This window comes from Mercenaria mercenaria, chromosome 13 (assembly GCF_021730395.1).
Source record: "Mercenaria mercenaria strain notata chromosome 13, MADL_Memer_1, whole genome shotgun sequence".
NCBI lineage: Eukaryota > Metazoa > Mollusca > Bivalvia > Venerida > Veneridae > Mercenaria > Mercenaria mercenaria.
This window is the reverse complement of record NC_069373.1, coordinates 28,968,784-28,980,795: the sequence shown is the minus strand read 5'-3', so window position 1 is coordinate 28,980,795 and position 12,012 is coordinate 28,968,784. Positions and strand designations below refer to the sequence as shown.

Sequence of the window (12,012 nt, the reverse complement as noted above, 5' to 3'; positions counted from 1 at the left end):
TAGATATCATCAAGGTGAACATTCTGACCAATTTTCATGAAGATCCATTCACAAGTATGGCCTCTAGAGAGGTCACAAGGTTTTTCTATTTTTAGACCTACTGACCTAGTTTTTGACCGCAGTTGACCCAGTTTCGAACTTGACCTAGATATCATCAAGATGAACATTCTGACTAACTTTCATACAGATCCCATGAAAAATATGGCCTCTAGAAAGGTCACAAGGTTTTTTTGTTATTTGACCTACTGACCTAGTTATTGAAGGCACGTGACCCAGTTTCGAAACTGACCTAGATATCATCAAGGTGAACATTCTGACCAATTTTCATGAAGATCCATTCACAAGTATGGCCTCTAGAGAGGTCACAAGGTTTTTCTATTTTTAGACCTACTGACCTAGTTTTTGACCGCAGTTGACCCAGTTTCGAACTTGACCTAGATATCATCAAGATGAACATTCTGACCAACTTTCATACAGATCCCATGAAAAATATGGCCTCTAGAGAGGTCACAATGTTTTTTTATTATTTGACCTACTGACCTAGTTTTTGATGGCACGTGACCCAGTTTCGAACTTGACCTAGATATCATCAAGATGAACATTCTGAATAACTTTCGTGAAGATCCCATGAAAAATATGGCCTCTAGAGAGGTCACAAGGTTTTTAGCTCACCTGTCACAAAGTGACAAGGTGAGCTTTTGTGATCGCGCGGTGTCCGTCGTCCGTCGTCCGTCCGTGCGTCCGTCCGTCCGTCCGTAAACTTTTGCTTGTGACCACTCTAGAGGTCACATTTTTCATGGGATCTTTATGAAAGTTGGTCAGAATGTTCATCTTGATGATATCTAGGTCAAGTTCGAAACTGGGTCACGTGCCTTCAAAAACTAGGTCAGTAGGTCTAAAAATAGAAAAACCTTGTGACCTCTCTAGAGGCCATATATTTCACAAGATCTTCATGAAAATTGGTCAGAATGTTCACCTTGATGATATCTAGGTCAAGTTCGAAACTGGGTCACGTGCTGTCAAAAACTAGGTCAGTAGGTCTAAAAATAGAAAAACCTTGTGACCTCTCTAAAGGCCATATATTTCACAAGATCTTCATGAAAATTGGTCAGAACATTCAACTTGATGATATCTAGATCAAGTTCGAAACTGGGTCACGTGCCATCAAAAACTAGGTCAGTAGGTCAAATAATAGAAAAACCTTGTGACCTCTCTAAAGGCCACATTTTTCATGGGATCTGTATGAAAGTTGGTCTGAATGTTCATCTTGATGATATCTAGGTCAAGTTCGAAACTGGGTCACGTGCGGTCAAAAACTAGGTCAGTAGGTCTAAAAATAGAAAAACCTTGTGACCTCTCTAGAGGCCATATATTTCATGAGATCTTCATGAAAATTGGTCAGAACTTTCACCTTGATGATGTCTAGGTCAAGTTCGAAAGTGGGTCACGTGCCCTCAAAAACTAGGTCAGTAGGTCAAATAATAGAAAAACCTTGTGACCTCTCTAGAGGCCATATTTTTCATGGGATCTGTATGAAAGTTGGTCTGAATGTTCATCTTGATGATATCTAGGTCAGTTTTGAAAGTGGGTCAAGTGCCATCAAAAACTAGGTCAGTAGGTCAAATAATAGAAAAACCTTGTGACCTCTCTAAAGGCCATATTTTTCATGGGATCTGTATGAAAGTTGGTCTGAATGTTCATCTTGATGATATCTAGGTCAAGTTTGAAACAGGGTCATGTGCGGTCAAAAACTAGGTCAGCAGGTCTAAAAATAGAAAAACCTTGTGACCTCTCTAGAGGCCATACATGTGAATGGATCTCCATAAAAATTGGCCAGAATGTTCACCTTGATGATATCTAGGTCAAGTTTGAAACTGGGTCACGTGCCTTAAAAAACTAGGTCAGTAGGTCAAATAATAAAAAAAACATTGTGACCTCTCTAGAGGCCATACTTTTCATGGGATCTGTATGAAAGTTGGTCTGAATGTTCATCTTGATGATATCTAGGTCAAGTTTGAAACTGGGTCAACTGCGGTCAAAAACTAGGTCAGTAGGTCTAAAATTAGAAAAATCTTTTGACCTCTCTAGAGGCCATATTTTTCAATGGATCTTCATGAAAATTGATCTGAATGTTCATCTTGATGATATCTAGGTCAGTTTCGAAACTGGGTCACATGCGGTCAAAAACTAGGCCAGTAGATATAAAAATAGAAAAACCTTGTGACCTCTCTAGAGGCCATATTTTTCATGAGTGAGAATGTTCACCTTGATGATATCTAGATAAAATTCAAAACAGGGTCACGTACCTTCGAAAACTAGGTCAATAGGTCAAATAATAGAAAAACCTTATGACCTCTTGACCTCTCTAGAGACCATATTTTTCAATGGATCTTCTTGAAAATTGGTCAGAATTTTTATCTTGATAATATCTAGGTCAAGTTCAAAACTGGGTCACATGAGCTCAAAAACTAGGTCACTATGTCAATTAATAGAAAAAACGACTACATACTCAAAACTGGGTCATGTGGGAAGAGGTGAGCGATTCAGGACCATCATGGTCCTCTTGTTTTATTATTTGACCTACTGACCTACTTTTTGTCCGCAGTTGACCCAGTTTCGAACTTGACCTAGATATCATCAAGATGAACATTCTGACCAACTTTCATACAGATCCCATGAAAAATATGGCCTCTAGAGAGGTCACAAGGTTTTTTTATTATTTGACCTACTGACCTAGTTTTTGATCGCAGTTGACCCAGTTTCGAACTTGACCTAGATATCATCAAGATAAACATTCTGACCAACTTTCATACAGATCCCATGAAAAATATGGCCTCTAGAGAGGTCACAAGGTTTTTTTATTATTTGACCTACTGACCTAGTTTTTGATCGCAGTTGACCCAGTTTCGAACTAGACCTAGATATCATCAAGATAAACATTCTGACCAACTTTCCTACAGATCCCATGAAAAATGTGACCTATAGAGTGGTCACAAGCAAAAGTTTACGCACGCACGGACGCACGCACGCACGGACGACGGACGACGGACGCTGCGTGATCACAAAAGCTCACATTGTCACTTTGTGACATGTGAGCTAAAAAACCTTGTGACCACTCTAGAGGTCACATTTTTCATGGGATCTTCATGAAAGTTGGTCAGAATGTTCATCTTGATGATATCTAGGTCAAGTTCGAAACTGGGTCACGTGCGTTTAAAAACTAGGTCAGTAGGTCTAAAAATAGAAAAACCTTGTGACCACTCTAGAGGTCACATTTTTCATGGGATCTTCATGAAAGTTGGTCAGATTGTTCATCTTGATGATATCTAGGTCAAGTTTTAAACTGGGTCACGTGCGGTCAAAAACTAGGTCAGTAGGTCTAAAAATAGAAAAACCTTGTGACCACTCTAGAGGTCACATTTTTCATGGGATCTTCATGAAAGTTGGTCAGAATGTTCATCTTGATGATATCTAGGTCTAGTTCGAAACTGGGACACGTGGAGTCAAAAACTAGGTCAGTAGGTCTAAAAATAGAAAAACATTGTGACCACTCTAGAGGTCACATTTTTCATGGGATCTTTATGAAAGTTGGTCAGAATGTTCATCTTGATGATATCTAGGTCAGATTCGAAACTAGGTCACGTGCCTTCAAAAACTAGGTCAGTAGGTCTAAAAATAGAAAAACCTTGTGACCACTCTAGAGGTCACATTTTTCATGGGATCTTCATGAAAGTTGCTTAGAATGTTCATCTTGATGATATCTAGGTCAAGTTCGAAACTGGGTTACGTGCGGTCAAAAACTAGGTCAGTAGGTCTAAAAATAGAAAAACCTTATGACCACTCTAGAAGTCACATTTTTCATGGGATCTTCATGAAAGTTGGTCAGAATGTTCATCTTGATGATATCTAGGTCAAGTTCGAAACTGGGTCACGTGCGGTCAAAAACTAGGTCAGTAGGTCTAAAAATAGAAAAACCTTATGACCACTCTAGAGGTCACATTTTTCATGGGATCTTCATGAAAGTTAGTCAGAATGTTCATCTTGATGATATCTGGGTCAAGTTCGAAACTGGGTTACGTGCGGTCAAAAACTAGGTCAGTAGGTCTAAAAATAGAAAAACCTTGTGACCACTCTAGAGGTCACATTTTTCATGGGATCTTTAGGAAAGTTGGTCAGAATGTTCATCTTGATGATATCTAGGTCAAGTTCGAAACTTGGTCACGTGCCTTCAAAAACTAGATCAGTAGGTCTAAAAATAGAAAAACCTTGTGACCACTCTAGAGGTCACATTTTTCATGGGATCTTCATGAAAGTTGGTCAGAATGTTCATCTTGATGATATCTGGGTCAAGTTCGAAACTGGGTCACGTGCGGTCAAAAACTAGGTCAGTAGGTCTAAAAATAGAAAAACCTTGTGACCACTCTAGAGGTCACATTTTTCATGGGATCTTTATGAAAGTTGGTCAGAATGTTCATCTTGATGATATCTAGGTCAAGTTCGGAACTGGGTCACGTGCCTTCAAAAACTAGGTCAGTAGGTCTAAAAATAGAAAAACATTGTGACCACTCTAGAGGTCACATTTTTCATGGGATCTTCATGAAAGTTGGTCAAAAACGATGTCATACTCAAAACTGGGTCATGTGGGAAGAGGTGAGCGATTCAGGACCATCATGGTCCTCTTGTTTAACTTTTGTACTGAGTTTCTTCCCCTTAAATTCCAGGAATAAGTCTATTTTTAGAAATCCTATTTTTAGATTTTCAGTATTTTAGGTATTTTTCTTACCTTTTAGCTCACCTGTCACAAAGTGACAAGGTGAGCTTTTGTGATCGCGCGGCGTCCGTCATCCGTCCGTGCGTGCCAGCGTAAACTTTTGCTTGTGACCACTCTAGAGGTCACATTTTTCATGGGATCTTTATGAAAGTTGGTCAGAATGTTCACCTTGATGATATCTAGGTCAAGTTCGAAACTGGGTCAAGTGCCGTCAAAAACTAGGTCAGTAGGTCTAAAAATAGAAAAACTTTGTGACCTCTCTAGAGGCCATATATTTCACAAGATCTTCATGAAAATTGGCCAGAATGTTCACCTTGATGATATCTAGGTCAAGTTTGAAACTGGGTCACATGGGGTCAAAACTAGGTCAGTAGGTCTAAAAATAGAAAAACCTTGTGACCTCTCTAGAAGCCATATTTTTCATGAGATCTTCATGAATATTGGTCAGAATGTTCACCTTGATGATATCTAGGTCAAGTTCGAAACTGGGTCATGTGGGGTCAAAAACTAGGTCATTAGGTCTAAAAATAGAAAAACCTTGTGACCTCTCTAGAGGCCATATTTCTCAATGGATCTTCATGAAAATTGGTCAGAATGTTCACCTTGATGATATCGAGGTCAAGTTCGAAACTGGGTCACGTGGGGTCAAAAACTAGGTCAGTAGATCTAAAAATAGAAAAACCTTGTTACCTCTCTAGAGGCCATATTTCTCAATGGATCTTCATGAAAATTGGTCAGAATGTTCAGCTTGATGATATCTAGGTCAAGTTCGAAACTGGGTCACGTGGGGGTAAAAACTAGGTCAGTAGATCTAAAAATAGAAAAACCTTGTGACCTCTCTAGAGGCCATATTTTTCATGAGATCTTCATGAATATTGGTCAGAATGTTCACCTTGATGATATCTAGGTCAAGTTTGATACTGGGTCATGTTGGATCAAAAACTAGGTCAGTAGGTCTAAAAATAGAAAAACCTTGTGACCTCTCTAGAGGCCATATTTCTCAATGGATCTTCATGAAAATTGGTCATAATGTTCACCTTGATGATATCGGGGTCAAGTTCGAAACTGGGTCACGTGGGGTCAAAAACTAGGTCAGTAGATCTAAAAATAGAAAAACCTTGTGACCTCTCTAGAGGCCATATTTTTCATGAGATCTTCATGAATATTGGTCAGAATGTTCTCCTTGATGATATCTAGGTCAGGTTCGAAACTGGGTCACGTGGGGTCAAAAACTAGGTCAGTAGGTCTAAAAATAGAAAAACCTTGTGACCTCTCTAGAGGCCATATTTCTCAATGGATCTTCATGAAAACAGGTGAGAATGTTCAGCTTGATGATATCTAGGTCAGGTTCGTAACTGGGTCATGTGCGGTCAAAAACTAGGTCAGTAGGTTGAAAAATAGAAAAACCTTGTGACCTCTCTAGAGGCCATATTTTTCACGAGATCTTCATGAAAATTGGTGAGAATGTTCACCTTGATGATATCTAGATCAAGTTTAAAAGTGGGTCACGTGGCTTCAAAAACTAGGTCATTAGGTCAAATAATAGAAAAAGCTTGTGACCTCTCTAGAGGCCATATTTTTCAATGGATCTTCATGAAAATTGGTCAGAATTTTTTATCTTGATGATATCTAGGTCACATGTGCTCAAAAACTAGGTCACTATGTCAAATAATAGAAATAACGACGTCATACTCAGTTCAACACTGGGTCATGTGGGGATAGGAGAGCGATTCAGGACCATCATGGTCCTCTTGTTTATTATAAGTTCTGTGTAAAAAGTAAAAACATTTTTCTGTGGTAACATGGGTCGGTAAGACACTTTTTTGTATTCACTTTTAGTGTATATTTTAGTGTATCTCTAATATTAGAGATTTAATATATTTACTAGTATTACTATACTAGTATTATAGTAGTATTACTTATATGTGGAAGCCCAGGATGAAGTACTCCAAAGTATTTTTAAGATTTCTTATGGTTGCCATTCTTCTGTGACAAGACCGTATGGTGGGGGTATGAGTCACTCCTGTGACAGTTCTAGTTTATATAGGGAAAAGCTTTGAAAACTTTCTTGTCTGAAACCATACGACCTAGGCTTTTGATATTTGGTATGATGCATTGTGTAGTAGTCCTCTACCAAAATTTTTCAAATTAAGCCCCTGTGGTTAAAAGAGGCCCCGCCCTGGGGTCACTTGGTTATTATGTGAGTTATATAGAAAAAAATACTTAAAAATCATCTGATCCTATTTCCAAGACTGTTAAATTATAATTACCTGATGACCTCAAGTAATATGATGTCACTTGACTGTGACCTTGACCTACTGACCTACTTTCTTGTTTTTTGTGATCACCCTTCGTCCGTCGTCGGTCCGTGCGTCAACAATTTTTTGTCTGCACGATATTGGTTTCATTTATGATTTTATTTTAACCAAACTTGCATACAACTTGTATCACCATAAGATCATGATTCCTTTTTTGAACTGGCCAGATCCCATTATGGGTTCCAGAGTTATGGCCCCTGAAAGGGCCAAAATTAGCTATTTTGACCTTGTCTGCACAATAGCAGCTTTATTTATGATTTGATTTTTACCAAACTGGCACACAACTTGTATCCCCATAAGATCTTGGTTTTTTTCTTGAAATGGCCAGATTCCATTATGGGTTCCAGAGTTATGGCCCCTGAAAGGGCCAGAATTAGCTATTTTGACCTTGTCTGCACAATAGCAGCTTCATTTATGATTTTATTTTAACCAAACTTGCACACAACTTGTATCACCATAAGATCTTGGTTCCTTTCTTGAACTGGCGAGATTCCTATATGGGTTCCAGAGTGATGGCCCCTGAAAGGGCCAAAATTAGCTATTTTGACCTTGTCTGCACAATAGCAGCTTCATTTATGATTTGAATTTAATCAAACTTGCACAAAACTTGTGTCACCATAAGATCTCGGTTCCTTTTTTTTGAACTGGCCAGATCCCATAATGGATTCCAGAGTTATGGCCCCTGAAAGGGCCAAAATTAGCTAGTTTGACCTTGTCTGCACAATAGCAGCTTCATTTATGATTTGATTTTAACCAAACTTGCACACAACTTGTATCACCACAAGATCTTGCTTCCTTTCTTCATCTTGTCAGATTCCATTATGGGTTCCAGAGTTATGGCCCCTTAAAGGTCCGAAATTGGCTATTTTGGCTTTTGTAGCCATATAGAGACTTCATTTATGGTTTTATTTGATACAAACTTCTAAAATATTTTCAACAACAATAAATCTTGGATTCCATGACAAATCAGATCCAATCGCAGGTTCCAGAGTTATTGTACCCCCCGACAACAAAGTTGTAAGGGGGGGTATACTGGTTTCAGGTTGTCTGTCTGTCCGTAGACGCAATCTTGTGCGCACCATCTCTCCTTATCCCCTTGACAGAATTTAATGAAACTTCACACAAGTGATCAGTACCAACAGTAGTTGTGCATGGGGCATGTTAGGTTCTTTAAGAAAAAAAATTTGCAGAGTTATAAGACTTTGTTTTTTTGTTACTATACTATATACATAGACACAATCTTGTGCGCACCATCTCTCCTCATCCCCTTGACACAGTTTAATGAAACTTCACACAAGTGATCAGTACCAACAGTAGTTGTGCATGGGGCATGTTAGGTTCTTTTTGAAAAAAAAATTGCAGAGTTATGGGACTTTGTTTTTTTGTTACTATACTATATACATAGACACAATCTTGTGCGCACCATCTTTCCTCATCCCCTTGACACAATTTAATGAAACTTCACACAAGTGATCAGTAACAACAGTAGTTGTGCATGGGGCATGTTAGGTTCTTTCAGCGACAAAAATTGCAGAGTAATGGGACTTTGTTTCTTGTTAACATACTATGTACATACAGTCTGCATATGCAATCTTGTGCGTGACTAATCTACCAAACCCTTGCACACAATTAATGAAACTTCACACAAGTGATCAGTACCAACCCTAGTTGTGCATGGTGCATGTTACATTCTTTTAGATAAATATTCTGCATAGTTATGGGACTTTGTTTTTTGTTACTATACTGTATACATACAGTCTATATACATACAGTCCACATAATTATGCAATCTTGTGTGCGTCAAATTGCAATGTACTGTGTCAGTGCATGCAGGGGGTACATTCATCACCTTTAGTGATAGCTCTAGTTTTATATCTGATTACCTCCCCTGTTTGTAATCAAAATGGATTTATATCAGTAAGTACTTATATAGGACTTATTTGAAATTTCATTATTGTTATTAGTTGGACTGAGACAATCAGGTTAGATAACTGTGGACTAATTTTATGTCAAATTACCTCCCTTTATTTCAAATTAAAATGGGTATATCTCCATAACTAATGAAGATACTGATCTGAAATTTCATTTATGTCAACAGATTTATTTGGCAGATCCTTCTTTTGTTCACTTACAATATTTATTTTTTTTAATTACTTCCCTTTTATGTTACTATAAATAACTTATTTTTAGTAACTTTTTTATTATTGGCCGTAGGGAAAAACCGAGACCACTTTTCCGTTGTACAACATGGATGGTACCTCCAATTTTAGGTGTTTTTTTGACATATCTATACCTTGTAAGAATTTTTTTTTCTTTTTGGTTAAATTTCTTCCCTTGTTGTTCTTGTCCTTTGGACTTAGATATTTTTTCTGAGGACCTTCTTGTCCTCAAGTGCAATGATTTTTTTGAAGCTTTAGCAAAGAAATTTGTTCAAGCAAGCAATTAAACTCAGGTGAGCGATATAGGGCCATCATGGCCCTCTTGTTTAAGATACAGCCTTGAAATTTTGATGACATACACAGTTATGCACACAAATCGTAAAACTGAATTTCATTGACCTTGAATATGACCTACTGACTTTCTTAATATTTTATCATCAGTTTGACATTTGAAACATGTAGCTCATATTACTCAGGTGAGCGATCCAGGGTCATCATGACCCTCTTGTTTTTTGGAAAATTATAAAAATCATTTATTAGCTAACCATGTCTTTGCTGCATAACTGAAAAATGAAACCTTGAAATAAAGAGTTTAAGTGGCATGTATTTTATGCTTGAAATATAGAAATATATCAGTGAGAAGGAGCAAAGTGCATAAAGCCTTAAAGACCATAACACTTGAGAAATTTCTATTTATCTCCCTTTTTGTACTTAATTAATTTTGTTTGGAACGTAACTTCTTAGTACTGAATTCTTTTTTGTACTTAATTTTTAGCTCACCTGAGCCAAAGGCTCATGGTGCGCTTTTGTGACAACTCAATGTCCATCGTGTGACGTGCGTCGTCCGTCCGTCAACATTTTCTAAAAAAATCTTCTTCTTGAAAACAACTGAAATTACACCAAACTTCACAGGAATGATCCTTAGATGGCCCCCTTTCAAAATTGTTCAAAGAATTGAATTCCATGCAGAACTCTGGTTGCCATGGCAACCAAAAGGAAAAACTTCAAAAATCTTCTTGTCCAAAACATAAAGGCATAGAGCCTTGATACTTGGCATGTGACATCATCTAATGGTCCTCTAGGAAGATTGTTCAAATTGTGCCCCTGGGGTGAAAAGAGGCCCTGCCCCAGAGGTTACATAGACTTATACAGGAAAAAACTTTCAAAATCTTCTTGTCTAAAACCACATGATCTAGGCCTTTGATATTTGGTATGTAACGTTGCCTTATGGTCCTCTACCAAAATTGTTCAAATTATAACCCTGGGGTGAAAAGAGGCCCTGCCCCGGGGGGTCTCAAGTTTTACATGGACTTATATAAGATAAGTGGAGTTATTGCCTTTTTCTAACATAAAAGTTTGGGAAATGTTGAATTGCACTTGATCACTTTTGAAACATTTTAGTTATCGGTATATAATTATAAAATATAGGCCAAGTGAGATTTTGGTTAAAAAAATACCAATTTTTGGAGCTATGGCCCCTTTTATGACTTAAAATTCCGTTGTCTATTCAGCACCTCTTAAACAGATGAATGGATAGAATTCAATATACACCCTTAAACCTATCTCACAGTCATGAAATTCTGAAAATCTGATTCTTTGCGAGCTGTAAAATGTTTTGTTTTTATTTTGTACAGGGAGGCAGTGTTACAGGGGTATTATTTATTCTGCAAAAAGGCTGATAGTTAAAATTTATTTTAGTTTCAATTAAAGGAACTTGAGCATTTAGAAAATAAATTGATTGACCATTATGTTATCAATACTATTTTCAGTGAATCTCAGGTAGGTATTCTGCAGTGTAATATTTGTTGTCGAAAAATTGGTCTTTGGAACTACAAATTTGAAAGTGCAAATGAAAAAACACAACAGTTACAAACATCCCCATCAACATTGGCTTCGACAGAGAAAACTAGAGAAACTGGAAAAAGTTTAGAACAGAAGATAAATGGTGGTGATAGTGCTGATACACAAAATGGGATTCATAAGGAAGATTCAGAAAACAGTAAAGACAATCAGAACACAGAACATATAAATGGTAATTCTGCAGAAACCAGTGAAATAAATGATGCAGGAAATACCAGAGAAAGTGCTAGTATGAAGGATGCATGTGAGGAACCAGCAAGTAAAAGACCAAGACTGGTAAGCAGAAGATGATGAATATTATGTGGTAAATGAAAGGAAATAAAATCTGTTATACCCTTTTTAGGCAGAAAGAAGCTGAAATTTTATTTGCATCTTTAGTATTACATTATCGTATAATGAGATATCAAACTTAAGAACATTGCTGTATGAACAGAACCTTGACATAGGGGATTTATAAGATGCTTTTTCTGAAGTTTTCAACTATTAATATATTTGTTTCACAAAACACTCAGCCAATTTACATTATATTGATTATAGTACATATTGCTATTTTCAAGAAAAAGCTTTAGTAAAGGAAGAACCTATTATGGATGCATTATGAAAAACTTAAAAATGTAGGCTTTAGTGACATCAAGCCATGTAAAATCTTCTTAATGAAGGTAACTGACCCCATTTGTCTGTATCACTTTTAACAGTCTGTGTACTTCCTGTTCTCCTTGTCAGGATTTACTGTATATCACAATTTGGTTAACTTGTGTTGGTTACTGTAAAATCATTTAATTTTTTGAACATAAAATTAATGGGAATTTTACTTGTTCGTTGCGATTAAATTTCGTGGATTGACTCAACCACGAAATCCACGAAAATTTGTCCCCCACAAGTATTAATGATTTCACAGTACTGC

General features: G+C 37.2%; 1 protein-coding gene and 1 long non-coding RNA gene across 2 annotated transcripts in view; both read left to right on the top strand.

The window, feature by feature from the left end:
- LOC123529121 (zinc finger C3HC-type protein 1-like) overlaps positions 1–12,012 on the top strand; it is a 52,035-nt gene that overhangs the window by 25,598 nt on the left and 14,425 nt on the right. The window contains exon 7 of the mRNA XM_045309335.2: positions 11,018–11,384. Coding sequence (XP_045165270.2) covers positions 11,018–11,384 — 367 coding nt within the window. The remainder of the gene's footprint in view (positions 1–11,017; positions 11,385–12,012) is intronic.
- LOC128547857 (uncharacterized) lies at positions 641–2,180 on the top strand. The gene is made up of 2 exons (XR_008366707.1): positions 641–2,007; positions 2,055–2,180. It is a non-coding gene; the product is annotated as an uncharacterized LOC128547857 (long non-coding RNA).